General features: G+C 41.3%; 2 protein-coding genes and 1 pseudogene across 3 annotated transcripts; all 3 read left to right on the forward strand.

Moving 5' to 3' along the window:
• Positions 1-5: 5 nt before the first annotated feature.
• On the forward strand, positions 6-12,602 carry LOC135330871 (ATP-binding cassette sub-family C member 4-like). The gene is made up of 27 exons (XM_064525815.1): positions 6-289; positions 402-512; positions 882-999; positions 1,078-1,240; positions 1,420-1,532; positions 1,580-1,669; positions 1,728-1,891; positions 1,940-2,065; positions 2,207-2,459; positions 2,859-2,928; positions 2,984-3,174; positions 3,265-3,309; positions 3,398-3,589; positions 3,723-3,904; positions 3,967-4,063; positions 4,168-4,279; positions 4,513-4,703; positions 4,770-4,901; positions 5,049-5,086; positions 5,604-5,866; positions 5,951-6,181; positions 6,329-6,450; positions 6,578-6,686; positions 6,860-6,960; positions 7,015-7,637; positions 7,701-7,806; positions 12,313-12,602. Exons 1-27 carry the CDS (start codon positions 111-113, stop codon positions 12,475-12,477), a joined length of 4,287 nt encoding a protein of 1,428 aa, XP_064381885.1. The 5' UTR covers positions 6-110; the 3' UTR covers positions 12,478-12,602.
• A 521-nt stretch (positions 12,603-13,123) lies between these two features.
• LOC135330869 (ATP-binding cassette sub-family C member 4-like) lies at positions 13,124-25,085 on the forward strand. Of its 2 annotated transcripts, XM_064525812.1 has the most exons (27): positions 13,124-13,456; positions 13,567-13,677; positions 14,856-14,973; positions 15,093-15,255; positions 15,487-15,599; positions 15,651-15,740; positions 15,796-15,959; positions 16,008-16,133; positions 16,311-16,563; positions 16,746-16,815; positions 16,870-17,060; positions 17,165-17,209; positions 17,290-17,481; positions 18,742-18,923; positions 18,988-19,084; positions 19,169-19,289; positions 19,426-19,607; positions 19,728-19,859; positions 20,362-20,399; positions 21,594-21,856; positions 21,956-22,186; positions 22,320-22,441; positions 22,537-22,645; positions 22,810-22,910; positions 22,971-23,590; positions 23,654-23,759; positions 24,735-25,085. In XM_064525812.1, the coding sequence occupies exons 1-27, from the start codon at positions 13,272-13,274 to the stop codon at positions 24,909-24,911; spliced, it is 4,302 nt and encodes a 1,433-aa protein (XP_064381882.1). In that variant the 5' UTR covers positions 13,124-13,271; the 3' UTR covers positions 24,912-25,085. The 2 variants fall into 2 exon arrangements, with proteins under 2 accessions (XP_064381882.1, XP_064381883.1); XM_064525813.1 differs by lacking the exons at positions 23,654-23,759; positions 24,735-25,085 and having other exon boundaries at positions 22,957-23,097.
• Positions 25,086-25,163: 78 nt separating this feature from the next.
• The window catches only part of LOC135330867 (ATP-binding cassette sub-family C member 4-like), a 28,559-nt pseudogene continuing 26,645 nt past the window's right edge, over positions 25,164-27,077 (forward strand).

The following is a 27,077-nucleotide window of genomic DNA, read 5'->3' on the forward strand; positions in this document are numbered from 1 at the left end:
TATGGGCTAGCTCCCACTGGAAAAAACATAGTAGAATGCTTCCGCAAGCCAAAAGTTGCTAGCTAGCCTATGTATAGCCTATATGATGTTCGGTACGTAGCTGAGTACTTATGGATAGCCGAGACCAGTCAGGGGTAGGTACTGGCAGTACGGAAGTAGAGCACGAATTGAAGGAGGAGGAGGAGGAGGAGGAAGGAGTAGAGAGCTACAAAGAAGATGTCACTCCAGCCAGAAAGAGACCTAGGGACCGTCGCTCTGGTGCTAATTTCTTATCAAGAGTGCTCTTTGTGTAAGCTACGTACGTCCAGTTTTTACAATGTAACTACTGGAGAGTTTAGTTGCTTCCGAAATAATGGCTATATTATTGTACTCCAAAACTGTGTATTTTTCTCATGGCACAGTTGGCTGGATGTGTTGTTCTGCACTGGAGTTAAACGCGACCTTCAAGAGGACGACCTCAGTTTGTGTCCCGAGGAGCTGGAATCTGAGAGACTGTACAACAAGTTTAACAAGTATGTCTGTGGCAACCATAAATTGTACAATTGTTTGTATAAAATACGAGTGTTCAAGCAACAGCCTAGACTCCCTTTTCCCTTTTCACCCAAGGAAAGGGACTGGCTCGCTATCGTGTTTAGAGTTGTCCCGTTGTTATAGTTACTTATTGCTTGTTGTGGTCAGACATCAAAACATCTGTTGTAAATACGGGTATGGGAATGGAATGTAATTAGAACATACATTATACCACAAACTACCACAATGCGTGAGACTACAATAGATTAATGCAGTAACAATAAGTGCGTAGGCGGTGGCCTTTGTGACGCCTGCATTCTTTTGTTGGCAGCTTTGAGATTTTCTACACTGCTTATGATTTTGATTTCCAGGCATTGGCAGTACGAGCTTGAGCGGCACAAGAGTGGGAAGAAGCCACGTCTGTTCATGGCCTTGTTCAAAACCTCCTGGTGGAGATTTATCATCCAGGGAATACTTGTTACCTTGGAAGTACGTAATGCATCAAAGTTAATAGCGGGACACTTACTTCATGCATTCTTACTGAGTGACATCATAACTATTCTGCAGGTGATATTGCTCAATTGCCAACCCATTGTCCTTGGATATTTGAGTGGATTCTTTTCCCAGCTGTCAACCTTGAATCTGGCTGAGCAGGTCAACAATACAGAGTGCTACAGTAACGTCCCACTGGAGATCGTCAGTACCAGGGACGCCTACCTGTTTGCTGGGGGTAGGCATAGGGATTGTGTACTGTGTACACACATTGTATTTATCGTTTCGATGGTTCAGTGCTTATTGAGAACAATTATAGCACTCTTATCACTGATACATGTAAGATATTGAAAAATTGCTATGGTACATGTGTATGCAGAGCAGCTGATACTGTACTTTAAATGTTTTTTCCATTAGGTCTTGTGATTCTTGCTCTCTTAATTCTTTTGGTGCATGCTCACTCGTTCTTGATTGGCCAGAAGATGGGAATGCTTTGGAGGGTCACAGCCACCACAGCCATTCATAAAAAGGTGAGACAAATGGTTAATTTATTGTGTGTACATATACGTTTTTGCAGCTCCTCTCTCTGAGTCAGGCGACTATCGGTAAATTATCCGCTGGTCATGTGATCAACCTTTCATCCAATGATGTGCACCGATTTGACTTGGTTCGTTAATCTAACAATTTACCTACCTATACCTCATAATTGTAGCTCACACACACAGGCTCTCCTGTTTTTCCACTACCTGTGGATAGCACCGTTTCAAGTGACTGCCTTCTGCTATCTAGTCTACATCGAATTTGGTTGGAGTACTTTTATAGGAGTCTTCTTTATGATATTAATTATTTTCACTCAATTTTTCGCTGCCAAGCTTTATGCCTATTACAGGTAAGCCATAAAAACTAAGACTCTGAATTATGCACATTACTTGTGTAGGTTTAAGGCAGCGAGGATCACAGACAAACGTGTGCGTGTCATGAATGAGGTGGTTGTGGGAATCAGAGTGATCAAGATGTACGCTTGGGAGTACGCCTTCAAGAGAGTGGTCAAGGCTTTGAGGAAGTATGTCTTTCATGTATCCCAGTGTAAGAGTTGGTGCCTATAGCTAAAGTTGAGTGGTATGATGTACCACTACAGGCCAGATCTAAAATGTCTGTGTATTAAAATGAGCACGTGTGAAATTAATCTAACTACTCTTGTCAGGAGTGAGGTGGTGCAGGTGTTCAAAGGAGGAGTCGTTCGTGCCGTTTCCAGTACCTTCATCTTTGGTGGGGCCAGATTGATCATTGTGTATCTTATAGTTCTTCCGTTCACTCTCTCTGGAAACACGCTCACTCCCAAGAGTGTCATAACAACCATCTCTTTAATATACGTCATTCGTCTGGTGTTCATCATCTCTGTAGTGCGCTGTTTCTTCGTGGTGTACGAGGCCTATGTGGCTATCGTGAGAATACAGGTGCGCAAAATCTATCTGTGAATATGGCGTATATTTGACCACCAACATGCATGTATGTGTATGCCAACATGTATTGTATGGATATGTTCACCACCAACATGTAAATACGGGTATGCATTTGACCAGTAACATGTGTATGCAGTTAACCACCAATATGTCATTTGACCTCCAACATAAATAATTATAAATTACATGTATGGGTGTACATTTGACCACCAGATTGTATGCATGCATGGGTATATGCAGTTGACCACCAATATGTATGTATGGGTATGCATTATTTTGACCACCAACATGCAAGTAAGGGTAAATATTTGACCACCAACATGTGTGTATGGGTAAACATTTGACCACCAATCTCTGGTCTCTGGTGGTGTTAACCTGATATTATACCTGTAGAATTTTCTGCTACTAGAAGAGTTGCCACCCGCTGACGAAGAGAGAGAAATGGCCACCTCACATATAAATGGTGGGTGAAGTTTTCCAGTATGTCATGTGACTAAACCCTGTATCTCACATGACAGGTCAGAGATGTGATTCCAGAGTGAAGATACTGTCTGGGGAGAGCTCTGTAGCGTACAGCCCTCACACAACCGTGCACCTGTCGGGCGGTGAGTCCAGGAAGGTGTGTATGGATGTGAGGGGACTGAGTGCCAGTTGGTCCATGGAGAGAGACAAACAAGTCCTCACAGACATATCCTTCCGAGTGGATCAGGTAACTAGTGGGTGGACGTGTCTTATATAGGGGGGCCTGATTATGTTACATGCGTGTATTGTAAATAACATGTGTATTTTTCTCCGACAGGTGACTTCTCTATTGGCCATCGTTGGGCCAGTGGGTGCTGGAAAGGTATGCAGATAATCACTGAACTACATATACAACAACTAAATTTGTTATGAGATTGCTATATTGATCGTTGTTCTCATCCCCCATACAGAGCACGTTGCTGCAGTGCTTGTTAGGGGAGCTCCAGGGAATAGAGGGAATAGCCACAGTGTGTGGAGCACTCTCCTACACCTCACAAGAGCCGTGGATTTTCTCGGGGACTCTGAGAGAGAACATTCTGTTTGGGTCTCCTCATTTCCCTGATCGCTATGACGAGATCATTAGAGCCTGCACATTGGATAAGGTCAGTAGGATATAATTATGTGTGTGTGATGTTTAACCATTGTATATAAGCTCAGTGCTGTAACAAACATATAATTTTACATGTAGTACATTTTACACTAGTAGCCTGTAGAGTAAATTTGCTCTCTCTTCAGGACTTGAAGCTGTTCATGGATGGCGACCTGACTCTGGTTGGTGAGAGAGGTGTGACTCTGAGTGGGGGACAGAAGGCAAGAGTTAGTCTGGCCAGAGCAGTCTATCGTCAGGCAGACATCTACCTCCTCGACGACCCACTCAGTGCTGTTGATACAGTTGTAGCAAAGCACCTCTTTGAGAGGTGAGCTGCTAGCAAGTCAATATACACAGGCTGATGTAAATGCTCCTGCCCTATTCTCACAGGTGTATTCGAGGGCTGTTGAAAGATAAAATTGTTATATTAGTCACTCATCAAGTTCAGTTTGCACTTGAGGCTGACAAACTACTTGGACTCAAAGAGGTTGGATATACTAACTACATGCATGTAGACTATATAATCTTGGAGTGCATAGTTGTTCTGCATGTAAATTAAATCTTTAGGCTATTGCTCTGCATGCGTTTTAGGGTCGAGTTGAGATGTATGGTACTCACGCTGAGCTGGCTGCCAGAGGAGTAGACACCAACGCTTTGCTGGGCCTGCTCCAAGAGGGGGAGGATGGAACTGGCAAAGACAAATGTAAGTGAGAGATTCACTGGTTGTGTAAACATTGGAAGCCAATATGAATAAAAAAATTATTGAGACCCTATAATGTACCTATAAAAATGTGTGTGTTAGTGTGGGAAAGAATACTTACTATTGCTTAGATCGACTAAGATGGGACAAGTTCACGGTTCTTTGAGGTATTGAATTGTTATAATGTGATTACGCTCTCTGCAGTACTGCGATAACATTGTTCCCCACTCCAATAGTACACGCTGTCCCAAACCTACTGGCCATCCCCAGTCCCAGGAGAAGACAAAAACAATCTGATAGTGATTCTCTTAATGAACTCCACAGTATCGATGAATTGGATGAGGCCTCAATATACATGGCCCCTTCTTTGATGTCCCTCCATTCTGTTGTCGACACTGTCAGTAGCAGACATGACGATACATTCCTGGTAAACACGTGCATGCATGCAAATAACCGTCCGTATACTTCAACCTCTCACTCTCCGTACATGCAGGAGCAGCAAGGTCCACCATCTGAAGAGAGGGCACACGGAACTGTCTCCATGAAGACATACTACAGTTACTTCAGAGCTGGAGGAAACTTCTTGTTTTTGTTTGTTGTTTTGGTCATTCTTTTTGCAGCTGAGGTGAGTTTCGATTCTTCTGCTAATAATAATTGTCATACTTGCATGTGCCTAATTATACTACCAGTACACTTGTGTACAAATCAATATTTTACGTGCGCATGTACCTCTCACACAATTATGATATTTGTTGCTTTGTTTACGTTGTAGGGAGGTGTGGTCTTGTCGGACTGGTGGCTAACCAACTGGTGTGTGAGGAACGGTTAATGTACATATTTTTTAGTCCCAGTTTTGAAAGTTATACTGTACATTCATTGTGCTTATCGTTGAGAGTTCTATAAATGTACATGATTATGTATTATGTACATAATTGTAGTTTGAGTTACACTTGCACACTGTGTAGTTTCCATGGTTCCCTGAATCTTATCGATTTGAGCACTGTGTCTATCTTGCGTGTATATATACACTATAGGATATGTACGGTATAGGGCCAAATTTTGAGGTGCATAAATTGACCTTGATCCTCAAAAATTATGGCTGCGAATTTTTAAGGAATTATAATTTACTTCCGGTTATTTGTACCATATTCCGCACTTTTCCTCCTTTAATTATCCCCACTATTTGGCCTCTACAACTACAAGTTTTTGTATTACTGTACTTAATTATAATTATTGTGTCCCATCTCATGTGTTCACTGTACATGTACACATTCTATTTTCTTTTACTCTGCCTTTGAGATGCTCTCATCTGTTCACACACACTCAGGGCAAACTGTGACATTAAGAAAGTCAATAGTTCACCAGATTGCACTCTGGAAACCAATACCAGCCTCTCGGAACTCTGTCAACTCACGAACGACACAAGACTATGGATATTCACTGCCCTCATTGCAATAGCCTTGTTGCTGTACATAATCAGAGCAGTCTTTATTTATACTTTCACCATCAATTCTTCACGAGTCTTACACAACAGGATGTTTGCTTCTGTTCTGAGAGCCCCCGCAAGATTCTTCGACACCAATCCAAGTGGTGAGGGAATTTGCTCTTTAGCAACCATGCATGCATGCAATCTGCATGTGTATTGCCATATTTGCTATTTTTCTTCGTATACAGGGCGAGTATTGAATCGCTTCTCAAAGGACATTGGCTTCCTAGATGATCTCTTACCACAAGTTTTATTTGAATTTATTCAAATATTCATCCGATTCTTGGGCATTCTGATAACGTCAATAGCAGCCAATCCTTGGCTTGCGATTGTGGCTGCAGCTGTCATGGTGGTGTTTGTCTTCTTCCGTTGGTATTACCTGAAGACTGCCCGTGACGTAAAGAGACTGGAAGCCATAGGTACATGATATGATCATAATTAGAGTGACCACTTAGGTAGTTTAGCGATATGCCTTTTTTAATTATACTTTTAGTTCCAACTGAGTACCCGTAAAGTGATTGTTAACCTACCTTATGCACACACACATGCACACAAATTGTACACAGCTCGAAGTCCTATCTACTCTCACGTCTCCACTACTCTGCAAGGACTGCCCATCATCAGGACCTTCCATAAACAGGACATTGCTCAGAGACTCTTATATCATCACCAAGATGTTCACAGTGAAGTGAGGAACACACTTTTTCTTATTATATGTACATACATGTATATATATATTATGTATATAGTTAATTTAGTATGACTGTACATTTTGTGCATTTTGAAGTTTGACTGTGTGTTTCCTTCCTATTTAGGGTTGGTATGCATATCTCGTGACAGCAAGGTGGTTTGGAATGCGGATCGATCTCCTCAGTGCTAGTTTCCTCGCCTTTGTAGTCTTCACCTCAATTCCCCTTGCCTCAGGTACAACAACCATGCATGTGGTCAATGTGCTCATACGAATTTTAGTGCATGTACATGCACTGATTGTTTGTGCATGCACTTGAAATGAGAATGAAAGTATAATAGCCATTATACAACTGTTGCATGAGTTAGAATAATTACACGATGTGACAACCGTTGTTGTACACATGCAGAGTTGAGTTCTGAGCTGGTGGGACTGAGTCTAGTGTATGCTGTGTCACTTGCTGGACAGTTCCAGTACTGTATTCGACAGAGCGCTGAAATGGAAAACATTGTATGTTGAAAGGATTATCTGTGGGACAATGTTTTTACATGCATTCTCATGCAGATGATATCAACAGAACGAATCCTGGGTTACAGTAGATTGGAGTCTGAAGCGTCACTGGAAACACTTCTTCCCAACGACAAACCATCTCCAGAATGGCCGGAGGAAGGAGGACGGATCCAAATGGAGAATGTGTCTTTCCAGTACTCGCCTGAGTTGCCTCTAGTGTTGAAGGACCTTGATCTCACGATTCAGCCGGGAGAGAAGGTTGGAGTTGTGGGGAGGACAGGAGCAGGAAAATCCTCCCTCCTCTCAGTGCTCTATCGACTGGCCGAGCCGTCCGGTGTCATCACCATCGATGGTGTGGACATACAATCCATTGGCTTACATGACCTTCGCAACAAGATGTCCATCATTCCTCAAGACCCTGTACTATTCAGTGGGACAATGCGTTACAACCTAGACCCTTTCAACGAGTTCTCAGACAACGAGTTGTGGGATGTGCTGGAGCAGGTACAGTTGAAGGGAGCAGTTGAGCAGCTGGAGGGACAGCTGGCTGGCGAGGTGTCTGAAGGAGGTAGCAACTTCAGTGTGGGGCAGAAGCAGCTTGTGTGTTTGGCCAGGGCACTGCTGAGGAAAAACAAGATCCTGATACTGGACGAGGCCACTGCTAATGTGGACCCACGGTAAGCGTGCATATATACGTACATGTTTACCTTACACTCAGTATGATATGATATAATGTACAGAACTGATGAGATTATCCAGCAAGCTCTTCGTAAGAAGTTCACTCAGTGCACAGTCATCACAATAGCTCACCGACTGAACACTATTATGGACTCTGACAGAATATTGGTGAGCCTATAATTGAGCAGTATAATTATATATAGAGAGTATATGAAAAATAAATATAATAAAATGACTATAACACTGTATAATAATTATAGTATCAAGGGTATACAGAGAAGAGGGCATGCAACTCACTATGTACCCTACGTACTCATCCGACTTCGTATCAGAGACCGGATTATGCTAAAAATAGAATCCAGTATACGGACGTGAACAAGTGGGCGGTGTTGTTTACGGAGTTATAATTATGGGCGTGTACATCAGATCAGAGCTGCCTTTGTTTAGCTAGCTAGCTAACAGTGCAGTATTATTTTAGAGAAGTGTCATGACCAGTCCTAGTCCATCCAGGTCCAAGACAACCCCTTTGAGCGGGAAGTTAAGTGCTGGGCGTATTGTTAAGAAGTACCAGAGACTAAGGAAGACAGGTTTATTGTACCTAGGTTTCTTCTTCTTGGAGTTGCAACTGTTGGATGGTTTGCCTTTGCCTTTGACACTGCTAGTACGAGCCATACTGCTGCTGAGAACTAGTTTTACTATGCTGCAATCGAGCTAGCTAGCTAGCTAGCTCAGATATAAAAAAGACTTTGATTTACCTTGTGCGGTCAAAGGTTACGCGTGGGCGTTTTTGTGGGCAGTTCTAAAAATAGCTCAATACGAAGTCGGATGATTCTGAGAATAGGGCGAGTTGCATGCCCTCTTCTCTGTATACGCCCTTGATAGTATGCATGTTGTTTTTTATGTCTCGAGGCATAGCCGCACGAGGGATACGGTAAAGCTGTCTGTGTGTCCTCGGTCCCAGGCCGATTTTTCTTTAATAGAACGAAGACAGCCTTGTACCGTACCCTTGCGAAAATAAGCCCATCTTGAATAAACGCCCATCCCCTCTTTTGCTTTGAAGTTCTTGCACAAGGGTATTTTCACTCGATTATAAGCCCACCCAGAATGAAGAGTTTGAGCATGCGCAGTAGCTAAATGACACATGTTGACTATTAATTTTAGTAAAGAAAGGAAGTAGCTAGTACGACTATACTCCTTGCTGGACCAAGATCAGACATATAATGTCTCTGTGTGCATGGATCTGTTTGCCCTTGAAGATGTATATGCAGGGAACAAGTAGTCCTATATGCAGAGAAAAGAAAACACAAAGTCCAAGAAAGTTATCACACAGGCCAATTTTGCAGGTTACCTTGCCTTGGTTTTCTGAAACAAAGTACCTGATAGCTGCTCTGTAGGAGTATAACCTACCATCCTTTGGGAAGTTTCTGCTACATCTGACATCGACACTAGTGACAAGCAACGAATAGAGTCAAGAGTCCACTTCTTCATGTTCATTCTCTTGTCATGCTTTAATCATACTCATGCATTAGTTTATAACATTGTTGTTGTCAATGAAATGTTCATACTATGTATTAAAACATAAAGAAATGTCATAGAGCAAAGTATAAACCTCGATTTGAGGCCGGGTGAGCGTATATTCGAATGAAAACTCGCAGTTCGCGATTAAACGCCCAGTCCCCTAATAAGCCTAGACTTCTTACAGAAAAGGGTGGGCGTATTTTTGCGAGGGTACGGTATTGATTGTATCTGAGCGTGGCAGGAATCGGAAACAAAAGCAGAGATTCTTCTCATTTTGTTTCCTGTCATATTTCCCCGTATAAGTTTAATACCATAATTTAGCTCTGCATGTGTATGCTCTCAAGTACTAAAATCTAGCCATAGATTATCTAGCTAGCTAGCTATGGCAAATTTAAGTTGTTTAGATTAACGTATACATTGTCTTGCTGAAGCAAGAAGGCCTCACTCAATGCAAAACAGGCCCAGGCTCTCAAGCTTTTTGGTTCCTAACCAGATACATGCACAGATATAACCAACACCAGGCCTATTTGCCGGCCTAGCATTATTTAGAGACAACGAGGCTTGGAACGAGGCTACCACAGAAGCAGCCCTTGTAAACTCTGGCCTCATTGCAGATCCACCCCCTTTTTAATTATTCGTTGACAGGAAATGCAATATACTGTATACAGTATAGAACCTCGCTAATCCGGACCCCTTTAGTCTGAAACCTCACAAATCCAGACAAAACGCAAACTGAAAAAGAGGAGGGGCTGTCAGTAGAATAGATATACTGCGCATGCGCACTCTAACTTGCTTTGCTAAATCAGCAATAATTTTATTAATAAGCTTCAATACCTCGCTCAATACAATAGCCACTGCAAAGAAAACGAAGAGAGCATATCAAAACATTGCAATGTGAAATGTCAAATTAAAATTGTTACCGCCCACTCAATAATTGTGACGTTTTCGTGTCATAACTTGTCATATTTGTCATTTCCTCTTCATAATAAAATAATAAAAGTACTGCAGTGTAATTAGCAAACAAGGTAGCATAGATTCAAGTTAGCATCTGTACCTTTCTTCTGCAGACCAGATTATACTTTAATCTTGGTTCCTAACTCAAAATACAATGAAAAAGAGAATACACTAAGTCTGTAATCAGTTATCAGTGTCACTGTTCGGACTTTCATCCAGTCCATCAAGTCTACCAGCTATTCTCTCCATTCATAATTACTCTACTCATCATCATATCCAATATGTGTATGTTAACTATCTCTTGATGGATCGTCAGTGTCAGTAAATCCCACCAGGAGAGAGTTTTTCAGGGGCTTTCTTCAGTTCCTGGGCACTGTCTTTGCTTTGCCTTGCTTGTCTTGGAAACTTGACATCAGCTCTATGTTACAGTAGTATACCTTGGCTGTTACTTGGGCTGATCTGTCATCCTCAGTAGGTATACAGTAGTCTAGCTGGCACAATAAACTTTAGCTAGCTCTACTTACATGCACTTATGCAAAATTAACGCTGCTTAACACTAACAGGAAACTAGGCAACCCACATTCATATGTATCCTTAGGAATTACTTGTGCTGCCTAGCACCGAACTAAAGGTAAATACCCTTCCCACAAAAATTTATGATGTAAAGTATGGGACAGTCCCTTTCCAGTCACTGCAATTCAATGTTAAAACTGTCATCACTGTTATATTTCAAACCTGAAAAACACTGTATGCAGCTCATGTAGAAACTGCATGTGAGGTATCATTGGAAAGAGTAATAGCTAGATTATACAATAGAGAGCAAACTAAAATTATTTCTAGGTAAAATTCCTTCTTTTTTAGTGTTTGAAGTACAAATTGTGTGTTTTTGTCTCACTTTTTACTGCATTTGTATACTTGTAGATTAAATGTTTGATGACAACTTTTACATATTTTTTACATTCCTTTGACAAAATGTTTTGATATGGCTCACAAGACTCACTGTATTGGAAGAGAAAGTTGAGATATATAAAAGACTATTCTAGCTAGTAGCTTCCCTTCTGGCCACAGTAATATCACAATACATGTACACAAGTGTCTTTGTTATAATGATATTCATAATCACTTATTTACTGAATCACTCCGTATCCTAGGTGATTTCCAGTGAATATAAGCCATATTTTACTTCCCCCAGGGAAGTATGGAATATGGCTCATATTTTTACTTCCTACAAGCACTATTCAACTTTTGAATCATCTTGACAATTTGTACACAGTAATATAGCAATACAGCACGCAAAAAGGTTTGTAGACTATGTTTTGTGCTATTGTCATATTGACCTGAGCTAGCTAGCAGTCTAAGCTACTTATTACATGTTCATGAGCCTGAAACACTGCAGTTCAATCCTTGCTCTGTGTTTCTAGTCAAGCTGTGGCTCAGAGGTAGAGCAGTGCAATGCAAATTGAAAACGGCAGCTGCTGAATATTGGTGGTGGGCGGGTCTGGTCAAAGTTTATAGCTTCCAGTAGAACCTAGCTGTTTGGAGAAGTAGCTAGCTCTCATACTGGACAGCTGTAACTGTTCTAACTGCATATTCTGAGGCACAAGTGGCTGTGAGAGCAAGTTTGACTGTCTCCATTGATGTTCAAATGACTGTTTTGCTGTTTTTGCAGTAAATAAATCAGTTGTTGACTGGTTGCCTAGTAATTATGGTTTATAACCAACCTCAGCCTCGGGCTACGCCCTCGGCATTGGTTGGTTATAAGCCATAATTACTAGTTAACCAGTCAATAACTATAACTTAATGCATGGCATCCATTAATCTGAACATTTTGTGTATTCAGATGGGGTCTGGTCCGGCTCTATTCGGGTTAGCGAGGTTCTACTGTACTTATTTATAATACAATTTGTATGCTTCTATAAATCCTGAAGATCATTCATCATGCAAGCCATCAGTATATACTTCAAAAATTGCAATCAACAATAATAACAACAACATTATAATTATACAAAGCAATAATTATATATGAGCGAAAGCAAAACATGGCGAGAGTCATTTGAACAGCGCAGCTGTCCAGACACTAAACATGACTGTATATATAGGGTCATATATAGGGTCATATATAGGGTGCACATGCGTGCATGCATGTATGACTCCGTTGTGCACACTTGTGTCGTTATTATCGTAATATCCCCATGCATGCAGGTGATGAGCAATGGAAGATTGGAGGAGTTTGATCAGCCCCTCTCTCTCTTGGAGAAATCAGATTCTCTCCTCTCAAAGATGGTGGCTAAAACTGGCCGTGTGGCGTCCAGGAAGCTGAGACTAATGGCTGAAGATGCTGCCAAGAGACAACACTCTATTATTTAGTTTGCCTCTTTGCGACTATTACTGTTTGATAGGCAGTATAATCATTTATTTATTCAATATCAGTGATGATGCTCGATTTTTATCATGCACGGTTAACCGATTATATAGTGAAGGGAAGGACAATTATTGATACAAGTATGATCTGATTATAAGTACTCCTTTATATAGCCTATATAGGGCTGCAGGAATAAATAGTAATAACCTGCCATGCATGTAGACTCGCTGGCCAGTCCTATCATCACTTTGAATTCTTGAGGATCCAAGAAGTGATGATGGGACTGGCCAGCGAGTCTACCGGCCTGCATGCACTTCCATGCAATGGAGGCAGGGCTATCTATATCTACTGTAGGCCCTGATAAGTTATGATTTTTTTCACCCATTATTAACTCTTAAAAAATGTGCCTATTATTCTCATAAAATAATAATCCCTCATAAAAATGTGACTATTCCCAAAAAATGTGACATACTAAAATTAAGACGTATAGACATAAACACAGCACACAACTGACACACAACATAATTAATGCGTAATTAATAATTATAATAATTACATATATCACATGGTTCTCAGTTGCTGACTTAAAACTGATGCACTTATGTACAGCCATTATTTTTTTGCTATGATGTAAATTGTAATGATCTTTACCAAAAATGAACATTGATTACTAGACTAGGGGCCACAAAATTATTCCGAGCCAGGGCCTAATCTACTGTGGGGTCATAGATCTATCATTTTGTCTATACTGAATCGAGTAGAGTAGCTTGCTAGCCGAGTACGAGACTCAGACGTGGATATGGATAGCCAGTCAGGGGTACGGGTAGGTGCCACTGACAAGAAGAGTCAGGAAGCAGAGCACAAGTTGGAGGAGGAGGAGGAGAGAGTAGAGCTAGAGAGCTACAAAGAAGATGTCACTCCAGCCAGAAAGAGACCTAGGGATCGTCGCTCTGGTGCTAATTTCTTATCGAGAGTGCTCTTTGTGTAAGGTTTTTACAATGTAGCTACTGTCAAGTTTTAGAATAATGGCCTATAGATCTATTAAAACTGAATCTCCATTCTCATTACATTGCTGTGTATTACTTCTCATTCAGTTGGCTGGATGCGTTGTTCTGCACTGGAGTTAAACGTGACCTACAAGAGGACGACCTCAGTTTGTGTCCTGAGGAGGTAGAATCTGAGAGACTGTACAAAAAGTTTAATAAGTACGTCTGTGGCAACCGTAGAAATTATCCCTACGTTTCCCTCTGTGTAAACGGGATCATTGTTAGTATAATCGCTTCCTGTTTTGATATTGCAGAGTGTGTATGTACGTACTTATCGTACCCTCGCGAAAATAAGCCCATGCATCTTGAATAAACACCCATCCCCTCTTTTGCTTCAAAGTTCTTGCACGAGGGTATTTTCACTCGATTATAAGTTCACCCAGAATGAAGAGTTTGAGCATGCGCAGTAGCTAAATGCCACATGTTAACTATTAATTTTAGTGAAGAAAGGAGGTTTTAGGTAGTATAGCTAGTAAGACTATACACTCCTTGCTGGACCATAAAACTTATCTGTATGGATCTGTTTGCCCTTGAAGATGTATATGCAGGGAACAGGGAACAACTATAGTCCTATATGCAGAGAAAGGGAAACACAAAGTCAAATCTGAGAAGAAAGTTATCACCTAGGCCAATTTTGCAGGTTACCTTGCCTTGGTTTTCTGAAACAAAGTACCTGATAGCTGCTCTGTAGGAGTATGACCTACCATCTTTTCAGGAAGTTTCTGCTACATCTGACGTCGACAAGCAACGAATAGAGTCAGAGTCCACTTCTTCATGTTCATTCTCTGCTTTAATCATACTCATGCATTAGTTTATAACATTGTTGTTGTCAATGAAATGTTCATAGAGCAAAGTGTAAACCTCGATTTGAGGCCGCGGGTGGGCGTATATTCGAATGAAAACTCACCGTTTGCGATTAAACGCCCAGTCCCCTAATAAGCCTAAACTTCTTGCAGAAAAGGGTGGCTGTATTTTCGCGAAGGTACGGTACATAAATAAAGGAAAGGGGGATTAGCAACAAAATCGACCTCGAATAACCATCCGTGTTGCCCCAGTTTTACTCGAGGCTGTCTACTCCAATGTATATAGCATCGGTTCCAAAATACGGCCTAGTATCTATTGCAAATGTGTGATAATGCGCATGTGCTCATAGGCATGGCCCATCCACGCCCGCGTGTACCATCTACATTGTATGGCCAATGTTGGGGGGCAACACGCATTGTTTCATAATTAAGCTACACACCTTGCACAAAAGTCTACCTTTTAACTTCCATTGCCAATCCCTCTCTTCTTTATCTACGTACTACATTGCTTTACATTATGATCTTGTTTTCTAGGCATTGGCAGTTCGAGCTTGAGCGGCACAATAGTGGGAAAAAGCCGCGTCTATTCATGGCCTTGATCAAAACCTCCTGGTGGAGATTCATCCTCCAGGGAATACTAATTACATTTGAAGTACGTATAACCCATTAAAATTAATTGTGGTCTCAATAGTGGGCTTTCTTTGGGTGACCATACAAATTTTATAGCGGGACAAAGCATTCTTACTGAGTGACATCATAATTTGTCTGCAGGTGATATTGCTCAATTGCCAACCCATTGTCCTTGGATATTTGAGTGGATTCTTTGCCCAGCTGGGAACCTTGAATCTGGCTGAGCAGGTCAACAATACAGAGTGCTACATTAACGTCCCACTGGAGATCGTCAGTACCAGGGACGCCTACCTGTTTGCTGGGGGTAGGCATAGGGATTGTGTACTGTGTACACACATTGTATTTAATGTTTCGATGGTTCAGTTCTTATTGAGAACATACAAGTAGATGTGAATTATTATGTAAGACTAACTGTGCACTAATCTATACACACTCTATAAGAGATTGCACATAGGAATATTGCTACAGTATATAATTATGCAGATCAATTGCTGTTACTGCATGTAATCTAAGAAATGGATATTTTTTCCATCAGGTCTTGTGTTCCTCGGTCTCTTAAGCCTTTTGGTGCATGCTCACGCATTCTTGATTGGCCAGAAAATGGGAATGCTTTGGAGGGTCACAGCCACCACAGCCATTCATAAAAAGGTGAGACAAAATTGATCATGTACTTTTATTATATTATGTACTTTTTTGCAGCTCCTCTCTCTCAGTCAAGTGACTATCGGTAAAATATCCGCTGGTCATGTGATTAACCTTTCATCCAATGATGTGCACCGATTTGACATGGTTCGTTAATGTAAGAATTACCTACCTACCTAATAATTGTGGCTCACAAACATAGGCTCTCCTGTTTTTCCACTACGTGTGGATAGCACCATTTCAAGTGACTGCCTTCTGCTATCTAATCTACGTCGAATTTGGCTGGAGTGCTTTTATAGGAGTCTTCTTCATGATATTAACCATTTTCACTCAATTTTTCGCTGCCAAGCTTTATGCCTATTACAGGTAAGCCATAAAAACTATGACTCTGAATTATGCACATTACTTGTGTAGGTTTAAGGCAGCGAGGATCACAGACAAACGTGTGCGTGTCATGAATGAGGTGGTTGTGGGAATCAGAGTGATAAAGATGTACGCTTGGGAGTACGCCTTCAAGAGAGTGGTCAAGGCTTTGAGGAAGTATGTCTTATATTAATTACCTAAATCAAAAATTTAGCCAAACCACGTTCACATATCCCAGTGTATATTGGTATGTACCACAGGCCAGATCTAAGATGTACGTCTTATGTATAAGTTATAATAATATTATGACTAGTACATGTACATGTAAAAGTAATTCTAATCTATTCTTGTCAGGAGTGAGGTGCTGCAGGTGTTCAAAGGAGGAGTGGTTCGTGCCGTTTCTGGTACCTTCATTTATGGTGGGGCCAGGTTGATTATTGTGTACCTTATAGTTCTTCCGTTCATTCTCTCTGGAAACACGCTCACTCCCAAGAGTGTCATAACAACTCTCTCTTTAATCAATGTCATTCGGCTTGTGTTCATCATCTTTGTGGTGCGCTGTTTCTTCGTGGTGTACGAGGCCTATGTGGCTATCGTGAGAATACAGGTGCGCACAAAACATGCATGTACGTATGGGTACACTTTTGACCACCGACCTTCCAAGCTAGCAGGTATTTTTGACCTATAGTAGCCCTGTTCTAATGAATAATAATGTGACTGATAAGATCTATAGTAGCCCTGTTCTAAGTATAATAATGTGACTGATAAGATCGTTATGCAATTGTACAGGATTTTCTGCTACTAGAAGAGTTGCCACCTGCTGACGAAGAGGGAGAAATGGCCACCTCACGTATGAATAGTGTGTGAAATTTTCCAGTATGTCATGTGACTAACCCTGTATCTCGCATGACAGGTCAGAGACGTGATTCCAGAGTGAAAATACTGTCTGGGGAGAGCTCTGTAGCGTACAGCCCTCACACGACCGTGCACCTGTTGGGCGGTGAGTCCAGGAAGGTGTGTGTGGATGTGAGTGGACTGAGTGCCAGTTGGTCCATGGAGAGAGACAAACAAGTCCTCACAGACATCTCCTTCCAAGTAGATCAGGTAACTAGTGGGTGGATGCGTGTCTTATAGGGGTATGTGCCATAGAGGTACACGTGTGTACGTATAATTATTGTGAACAATCTCCTCATGTGTGTTTTTCCCAGGTTAACTCTCTATTGGCCATCGTTGGACCAGTGGGTGCTGGAAAGGTACACAGATAATAAAACTAGAACAGCTAAAGTTGTGATGAGATTAATGACAGTCTATTGATTGTTGTTATCCCATATAGAGCACGTTGCTGCAGTGCTTGTTAGGGGAGCTCCAGGGAATAGAGGGAATAGCCACAGTGTGTGGAGCACTCTCCTACACCTCACAAGAGCCGTGGATTTTCTCGGGGACTCTGAGAGAGAACATTCTGTTTGGGTCTCCTCACTTCCCTGATCGCTATGACGAAGTCATTAGAGCCTGCACATTGGATAAGGTCAGTAGGATATCCGTGTGTGTGTGTGATGTTTAACCATTAATTGTAAGCTCAGTGCTGTAACAAACATGTATAATTATGCCTCGGTGCGCATGCACAAGCGAGGTATACGGTAGTGTGTGTGTGTGTGTGTGTGTGTGTGTGTGTGTGTGTGTGTGTGTGTGTGTGTGTGTGGACTGCTACAGCTGCTTAAGGATCAATGAAGTGCAAGTAAAAGTTTCTATAGGCTTCTAGTCATTTTTTGGGATTTTAATTCGTGAATTTGCAAAACATGCTTGATTCTCGAGTTATGCCGAGTTTTGTTTACTTGATTGCAGCCTTTTCAGAAGAGTGCGTAGAAAAACTTGTCCATGATATGGAGTATTGCTACTCTACTTAGTAGTTAGCTCTGCACTAGAACGCTAGCTATTGGTAGCTGCAAGAGTGAGGAGAGAGCTCGCTGCAAGGCTCTGCTGGAGTTTCTCTGTGATTCTGGATTCTGCCGCAGCAAAATTTATGCAAAAATGTTCATGTGTGTATAAAAGCTATTGCTATAATAATAGCTAGTAGCTTTATAGCCTCGATTCCAGGCCGAGTTGTTTCTAGCTAGGCCGACAATTAGGCCTGGTGTTGATTGTATCTGGGCATGTATCTGGGCGTGGTTAGGAACAAAAAACAAGAAGCAGAGAGAATTGCAAGAACAACACACCTGTCGACAAGGGCCGGCAGTGTTGGTCCTACCTACTAGTTTATAGTCCATCATAATGGGCAGTGAGTGAAAGAGAGATTTGCTATACCATGTTGAATACCATGGCAAAGACGTTTCTTCTTTCTGACAAGAGCTGGGCCTGTTCTGCAATGAGTGTGGGGCCTTCTTGTGAAGCAGACAATGTATACGTTAATCTGAACAACTTAAACTTGCAGTAGCTAGCTAGCTAGATAATCTATGGCTAGATTTTAGTTACTTCAGAGCATACACGGAGCTAAATTACGGTAATAAACTTATACGGGGAAATATGACAGGAAACAAAGTGTGAAGAATCTCTGCTTTGGTTTCCGGTTCCTGCCACGCCCAGATACAATCAATACCAGGCCGTATTTTTCAACTTCGTTCTATTAACAAAAAATCGGCCTGGGACCGAGGCTAGTAGCTTTATAGCTCTGACACCTCCACCGAGGCACCAGCACCCGCGGTGCTTTCATTATACATGTAGTACATTTGTGACGTTTTCCACTAGTAGCGTGTATAGAGTAAAGTTGTACATTACTTTCTCTCTTCAGGACTTGAAGCTGTTCATGGATGGCGACCTGACTCTGGTTGGTGAGAGAGGTGTGACTCTGAGTGGGGGACAGAAGGCAAGAGTTAGTCTGGCCAGAGCAGTCTATCGTCAGGCAGACATCTACCTCCTCGATGACCCACTCAGTGCTGTTGATACAGTCGTAGCAAAGCACCTCTTTGAGAGGTGAGCTGCTAGCAAGTCAATATAGGCACAGGCTGATGTAAATGTTCCTGCCCTATTCCCACAGGTGTATTCGAGGGCTGTTGAAAGATAAAATCGTTATTCTAGTCACTCATCAAGTGCAGTTTGCACTGGAGGCTGACAAACTACTTGGACTCAAAGAGGTTGGATATATGCAGTTAATAGATCTAATTTGGTGTGTTTGTACAGTTACAGGTTCTCTATCTCTAGGCTTTTCCGTTGTGTAGGGACGAATTGAGATGTATGGTACTCACGCTGAGCTGGCTGCCAGAGGAGTGGACACCAATGCTTTGCTGGGCCTGCTCCAAGAGGGGGAGGCGGGCAGGAATGGAACTGGTAAAGACAAATGTAAGTGGAAGCCAACAAATAGAAAGTTCCCTAATGTACCTGAAGAATAGGTGTTTGTGTGTTAGTATTGGCTAATAACTTATGTCATGATATACTATCTGCGACATGGTGATAACATTATTTTCCACCCCAATAGTACACTCTGTCCCCAACCCGCTGGACAACCCCACTCCCAGGAGAAGACGAAAACAACTTGACAGCGAATCCCTCAATGAACTCCACGATATCGATGAGGCCTCTATATACATGGCCCCTTCTTTGCTGTCTCTCCATTCTGTTGTCGACACTGTCACTAGCGGACAAGATGATATAATCCTGGTAACTATATAGTAACCGTGCATGTTTCAACGTCTCACTCACTACTTAAGGCTGTACACTTGGGGTAGCATTTTGACTATATGAATGTGAACATTTCCTTTCACTCTCGGTTACATGTAGGAGCAGCAAGGTCCACCGTCTGAAGAGAGGGCACACGGAACTGTCTCCATGAAGACTTACTACAAGTACTTTAGAGCTGGAGGAAACTTCTTGTTTTTGTCCGTAATTCTTGTCATTATATTTGCCGCTGAGGTGAGTTTAAGACTTTACAAAACATGCAGTATATTGTCATATATACCTTATTGTTACTATTATAAACGGGTACTTATTTTAGCGAATTTTAGCGAATTTGTAATTAACGCTAAATTAAGTACACGCTAATAATAAAACGCAATTTTAAAAATTATGAATCTCATTAAAAAAATATATAAAAATGTTTTTTTTTTTCTTCTTTTTAATGTACTTTTAAGAGTATGCTAAGCAAGCTAGCCCTTTTTTTTATCTGTATCTGACTCCAAACATTCCATTCAACCTTAAAACTCATACTTGTACATCTTTTGAGATATTATTGAATTTGCTACAAAGCCGCCAAAATTAGTACCCTAAAACAGAGAAAAATCTGAAAACGCTAAATTTACTACCCGTCTATAATAGTAACATTAAGGTATATATATACTTGTTCATATACATTATACTTACAGATAAATGTTGTGCCATCTCTCACATAATGTTTGTTGCTTTGTTTACATTGTAGGGAGGCGTGGTTTTGTCTGATTGGTGGCTAACCAGCTGGTGAGCGATGAACAGTTTCTGTGCATCCCAGTCTAAAGAATAGATTACCATAAATTTGTGTGTATATAATTATAGCTGTACTTAAATCCAGATTGGAATATGTTTAAGAATTGGTGCTATTGTGAAGGTTTTCAGCTAAGGTCTGGGATTTTACCGGTCACAACATAATAGATACGTGTACTTTGTTCGATGTTGCAAGCATATACACATCCTCCCAGTGCTCAAATTTTTAGTGCATTTTTAGTGCTTTTTTGGCTGCTATAGGTGAGTATCGCAAAAAAATGTAACGGCGAAGGTCCACACAGTACATAAATTGTCTAACTTTTGATTACTTACTTCCAGAGATAATTGATTTTACATACATTTTTTATGCCTTGGTGCGCATGTGCAAGCAAGGTATACGGTAGTGTGTGTGTGTGTGCACGTGTGTGTGCATGGACTGCAGCTGCTCAAGGATCAATGAAGTGCAAGTAAGAGTTTCTATAGGCTTCTATAGTCATGTTTTAATTCGTGGATTTTCAAAATAATGCTTCGTTCTCGAGTTTACCTAGTTTTGCTGTTATTGCAGCCTTTTCAGAAGAGTGCATGCGTAGCAAAACTTGTCCATGGAGTGTTGCTACTCTATATATTTAGTAGTTAGCTCTGCACTAGAACGCTAGCTATTGGTAGCTGCAAGAGTGAGAAGAGAGCTGCATGATGCAGCAGCTATTAATTTTAGCTTTTAGACTCATCTTTTTAGCGTAGATCATTTCTCACTCTTGAGTTTTTCTCCCGGGATTACAGATATGAAATTTATATGCAACAAAATTACCGTAAGAACATTATGATATCTGTGATAGTGTGTAATTACTAATAGCTAGTACATGTAGTAGCTTTTAGCTTTGACACATCCACTGAGGCATCAGTATGCACCTGCGGTGCTTTCATTGTACAATCACCCCCGTTTTCACCTAAACGATTGCCCACACTGTAACAATTTTTGAGGAAATATTTTAGATATGCTGTAGCTTATAATTATATTCATTCACCTACATACTGATAGCAGCACCATTTCCGATTAAGGTATAGTTAAGTACAACTACTAACACATTTGAGGTAATCTACTCTTAGACAGTATATATGCACTGTACGTTTCTAACTTTCGTTTTCCTTTACCTTTGAGATGCTCTCATCTGTTTGCATGCTCACACTCAGGGCAAACTGTGACATTCAGAAAGTCAATAGTTCACGAGATTGCACTCTGGAAACCAATACCAGCCTCTCGGAACTCTGTCAACTCTCGAACAACACAAGACTTTGGATATTCACTGCCCTCATCGCAATAGCCTTGTTGCTGTTCATGATCAGAGCTGTGTTGGTCTATGCTCTCACTATCAATTCCTCACGAGTCTTACACAACAGGATGTTTGCTTCTGTTCTGAGAGCCCCTGCAAGATTCTTCGACACCAATCCAAGTGGTGAGGGAATTTGCCGACAGAGCATTCCTCTTTAGCAACCACGCATGCAATCTGTATACTTTATAATGACATTGGCAGTACCTATTTTTCTTTGTGTAGGACGAGTATTGAATCGCTTCTCAAAGGACATTGGCTTCCTAGACGATCTCCTACCAATAGTTTTCTTTGAATTTATCGAAAGATTGATCAGATTTCTGGCCATTCTGATAATATCTATAGCAGCCAATCCTTGGCTTGCGATTGTGGCTGCAGCTGTCATGGTGGTGTTTGTCTTCTTCCGTTGGTATTACCTGAAGACTGCCCGAGACGTAAAAAGACTGGAAGCCATAGGTACACAATAATTATGATGTAGTGTTCTACCTCTTAATTGGTAGTTACCAGTATGTGCCTTAATGCATGCTGGCTAAGTTTCAAGTACCTTAACCTACGTGTAACCTTATGCACACACATACACTGTACACAGCTCGCAGTCCTATCTACTCTCACATCTCCACTACTCTGCAAGGGCTGCCCATCATCAGAACCTTCCAGAAACAGGACATTGCTCAGAGACACTTGTGTCATCACCAGGATGTCCACAGTGAAGTGAGGGGTGCAAATTTTTCCCTTATCTACATGTATACGTGTAGTTCCTATTGCTTAAAATTACATTTTGTTATGGCTCTCCTATAATTATATAGGGTTGGTATGCCTATCTCGTGACAGCAAGGTGGTTTGCAATGCGGATCGATCTCCTCAGTGCTGGTTTCCTCGCCTTTGTCGTCTTCACCTCAATTCCCCTTGCCTCAGGTACAACAACCGAACACATGCATGTCACACGGAATTTAGTGCATTTACTGATTCTTTGTGGTCTAGTGTACTTTAAATTATAAGTGTGACAAGCCAGTGAACAAAATTAATAGCCATAATGTCAACTGTTGAGTTAGAATAATTTCACGACGTGACAACTGTAGAGTTGAGTGCTGAGCTGGTGGGACTGAGTCTAGTGTATGCTGTGTCACTTTCTGGACAGTTACAGTACTGTATTCGACAGAGCGCTGAAATGGAGAATATTGTATGTTTAAGCATAATTATATGTATCTGCCAGAATGTGTTTTTAGTTTTTCTCGTGCAGATGATATCAACAGAACGAATTCTGGGGTACAGTAGATTGGAGTCTGAAGCCTCACTGGAAACAATTCTTCCCAACCACAAACCATCTCCAGAATGGCCTGAGGAAGGGCGAATCAAAATGGAGAATGTGTCTTTCCAGTACTCGCCTGAGTTGCCCCTAGTATTGAAGGACCTTAATCTCACGATCCAGCCAGGAGAGAAGGTTGGAGTTGTGGGGAGGACAGGAGCAGGAAAATCTTCCCTCCTCTCAGTGCTCTATCGACTGGCCGAGCCCTCCGGTGTCATCACCATCGATGGTGTGGACGTACAGTCCATTGGATTACATGACCTTCGCAATAAGATGTCCATCATTCCTCAAGACCCTGTACTATTCAGTGGGACAATGCGTTACAACCTAGACCCTTTCAATGAGTTCTCGGACAATGAGTTGTGGAATGTGCTGGAGCAGGTACAGTTGAAGGGAGCAGTTGAGCAACTGGAGGGGCAGCTGGCTGGCGAGGTGTCTGAAGGAGGTAGCAACTTCAGTGTGGGGCAGAAGCAGCTCGTGTGTTTGGCCAGGGCACTACTGAGGAAGAACAAGATCCTGATACTGGACGAGGCCACTGCTAATGTGGACCCACGGTAAGCGTGCATATATACGTACATGTTTACCTTACACTCAGTATGATATGATATAATGTACAGAACTGATGAGATTATCCAGCAAGCTCTTCGTAAGAAGTTCACTCAGTGCACAGTCATCACAATAGCTCATCGACTGAACACTATTATGGACTCGGACAGAATATTAGTGAGTCTAACCAGTAGAAGTACATGTGAATGTTGCTAAATTGATGTAAAATTTGATGTAAAAAGTTTGTCTGCATGTGCATGTTGTTTTAGTGCATGTATTTTAGACAATGCTTACTTGGCATACATGCACAATCCAATCATGACTATCTTTCTTCAGTGCAAGCCACCCTAATAGAAGTATCAGGTCCAAAAGTAATTGTAAATTCTGATTTTATTGCTGGCGCTTATAGGTAATTAGAAAATAAATAATAAGGTGGCCTGAAATTGAGACTATAATATAATTGTCTATTATAGCCTCGCGAAAGGCTACTACTATTTTATACGTTCTGTCGCTATATGCATGCACCACGCATGCACTCCAATATAAGCATAGTTTGTTCAACTTGTGCGCTTGGAAAATCGATTTTTGACGCGCTGTAATTAGAAGAAATACGGTAAAGAGACTCTGTTGCGCTTGTATTAGATAGCATGCATGCATGGTTCTAAGAGTGCACTGTGGAATTAAAAGCATGAGTAACAAGCAATGGATGGTGTAAGGCCTCTAAATTGCACAAGGCAAAGCCGAGTGCTATATTTACCGTATAGCGGTATATTTCGAGGGTGTAAAATAATGTTCGCGGTTTTTTTGCTAATTAATTTAATATCAGAGTTTTAAAAAGTTTGTGGGGGAAAATTTTACGCGCACTGCAAAATGTTTGGTTAATCACATGCATTGTGATGATGTCATGTAGTACTAATGTGATGCTGAGTATTTTATACGTATCTAGCTATAATTGTAGTGGTAAAACTTATAATTGCAGCCATTTTTTCAGCTCCACAATCAGCTATTAACGCTCTGACAGACTTAGTTTGAACAATCTGCGAAAACTTAATGCCTCGAAAATACCCCTCTATATATACGGTATACATAATTATTATAGTATGTACATCATACGATAATACACTAATAGTGCATCATACGATTATTATCCAGGTGATGAGCAATGGAAGATTGGAGGAGTTTGATCAGCCCCTCTCTCTCCTGGAAAACTCAGATTCTCTCCTCTCAAAGATGGTGGCTAAAACTGGCCCTGTGGCATCCAGGAAGCTGAGACTAATGGCTGAAGATGCTACCAGAAGGCAAAACTCTGTGTTTAGTTTGCCTTTGTGAGCCTGCTTTATATACTATTGGGTTGTTTCAACTTAACTATTGATTTTTGTGTTCATGTTTATTCAGGGTGTGAAACTATATAATAATTGATACGAGCATGCATGTTAGTATACACACTTAACTCCTATAAATCTATAAATCTATACTGTATATTTGTTTTTTCACTTTCACAAATTGCATGGTGTTGAAATCAGGGTGGTCACGTGATTGATGTTTTGGTGCAAATGTGGCTAAACCCGGTACTCCTGCAGGACTGTGTGTATCCTTGACCTTGACCTCGCGAGCAGATGCGAGACTATACATTCATGCATGCACCCTATGATCTGATGCAGAGGAGGGAGGGAGGACACAATAATTGCACCCTTTAATTTTTGTTTATATATAGGCCCAAAACGCAATTCTGGAGGTGGGGCTGGTCTAGTGGTTTATTGAACCCAATTTGGAGGCGGGGTTGTGGTAAAATTCAGCTAGCTTGCTAGGTATATTTAGCTGAGAGTTTTATGGATAGCCCAGACCAGTCAGGGGTAGGTACTTCTGATGACAAGAGCAAGGAAGCAGAGCACGAGTTGGAGGAGGAGGAGGAAAGAGTAGAGGGCTACAAAGAAGATGTCACTCCAGCCAGAAAGAGACCTCGCGACCGTCGCTCTGGTGCTAATTTTTTATCAAGAGTGCTCCTTGTGTAAGCTACGTACAGCTTTTTAATACGATATAACCTTCGCTGCTTCTGAAATTACCCTGTGTACTTCTTCCCATGGCAGTTGGCTGGATGCGTTGTTCTGCACTGGAGTTAAACGTGACCTTCAAGAGGATGACCTCAGTTTGTGTCCTGAGGAACTGGAATCTGAGAGACTGTACAAAAAGTTTATCAAGTATGTCTTTGGCAACCATATTAAAATTCCCTCTGTGTGTAGTGTATTGTTACTCACTCACCTTGTTCTAATTGCTTTCCTGTGCTGATCTTAATTCATATTGCTGAGTGTATGTAGCATCATTTACATTGTTTTCCAGGCATTGGCAGTACGAGCTTGAGCGTCAAAAGAGTGGAAAAAAGCCGCGTTTATTCGTGGCCTTGATCAAAACCTCCTGGTGGAGATTCATCCTCCAGGGAATACTTATTACTTTGGAAGTACGTAATGCACCAAAATTAATTGTAGTCTCAATAGTGAGTTTTGGGTGGCCATACTAAGGGTGCATAAAAAAGAGAGGGCATGCAACTCACACATTTTAATTCTGACATTTTACTGTTGCGTGCCCTCTCTTCTTTTATTGGGGCGAGCGAAGCGAGTCCCTACCTAGTCTTCAACGTTGCAATTTTGTCTGTATGTATGTATCCATACGTCATGGACCAGCACAATGATTTGCTTTTGGGACTCATGATCCTTGCCGACTTCCACCGTTGCAAATTTGTCTGTATGTATCCATACGTCATGGACCGGCACAATGATTTGCTTCTTTCATCGCCTAATAAGTTTCATATCGATGTTATGAATACAGACATCCATCTTGATGAAGTGTCGAACAAGGAACGGTATGATCGTGTCACAGTGAATGCCAAAGTATTGATGGTTTCACCTAAGGCCCAGATATCAGATGGGCTCTGGAAACAAGATGTTCATATCGCAGATTCCACGACATCAACTAAGCTTGAGAACAAGATTGATTCGCTTGTAAAAGGTGAAACATACAAATTTGAAAACATTATTGTCAATGAGTTCCAGCACGAAAAATATCTTCAAGTACCTTGCAACGGGTCAACAGTGACAAAAATTGAGGAACTGCCAAATGTTGTGCCCCATGATGATGTCCCAGACACTTTCCCAACTGTACCATCAGCTGAAATTGTAGGTGTTTTATCACTCGACTCGTATATCTCATGTCTCAACTGCAAAAGTAAGATCACGATCTCAACTGACACTACAGGAAAATGCAACAAATGCTCATTGATTCAAAGTCTTCGTCACTCCACAAAGCAATTGAGAGCTAAAGTTATCATAAGCACACCAGGTGGAAACTATCTTACATTGGACGTATTTGGCCAAAATGTAGCAGCAATTGCTGAAATAGATGAAGCCGAAGTCACTGCTGACAACCTAATCTCTGCACAGCCCTTCTCATGTTCTTATAATGGTACTGTCATGAACTCAGTTACGCGACCTTGATAACTAC

This window comes from Halichondria panicea, chromosome 2 (genome assembly GCF_963675165.1).
Source record: "Halichondria panicea chromosome 2, odHalPani1.1, whole genome shotgun sequence".
Lineage (NCBI taxonomy): Eukaryota > Metazoa > Porifera > Demospongiae > Suberitida > Halichondriidae > Halichondria > Halichondria panicea.

Bases quoted from the DNA above. Each gene is read 5' to 3' on its own strand.
- LOC135330871 (XM_064525815.1), top strand. From the start codon at position 111: ATGGATAGCCGAGACCAGTCAGGGGTAGGTACTGGCAGTACGGAAGTA. The intron at 3,310-3,397 runs GTATGCAGATAA...TCCCCCATACAG, and splicing joins GGCCAGTGGGTGCTGGAAAG to AGCACGTTGCTGCAGTGCTT. The intron at 7,638-7,700 runs GTAAGCGTGCAT...TATAATGTACAG, and splicing joins ACTGCTAATGTGGACCCACG to AACTGATGAGATTATCCAGC.
- LOC135330869 (XM_064525812.1), top strand. From the start codon at position 13,272: ATGGATAGCCAGTCAGGGGTACGGGTAGGTGCCACTGACAAGAAGAGT. The intron at 19,085-19,168 runs GTTGGATATATG...TCCGTTGTGTAG, and splicing joins AACTACTTGGACTCAAAGAG to GGACGAATTGAGATGTATGG. The intron at 19,290-19,425 runs GTAAGTGGAAGC...CCACCCCAATAG, and splicing joins TGGAACTGGTAAAGACAAAT to TACACTCTGTCCCCAACCCG.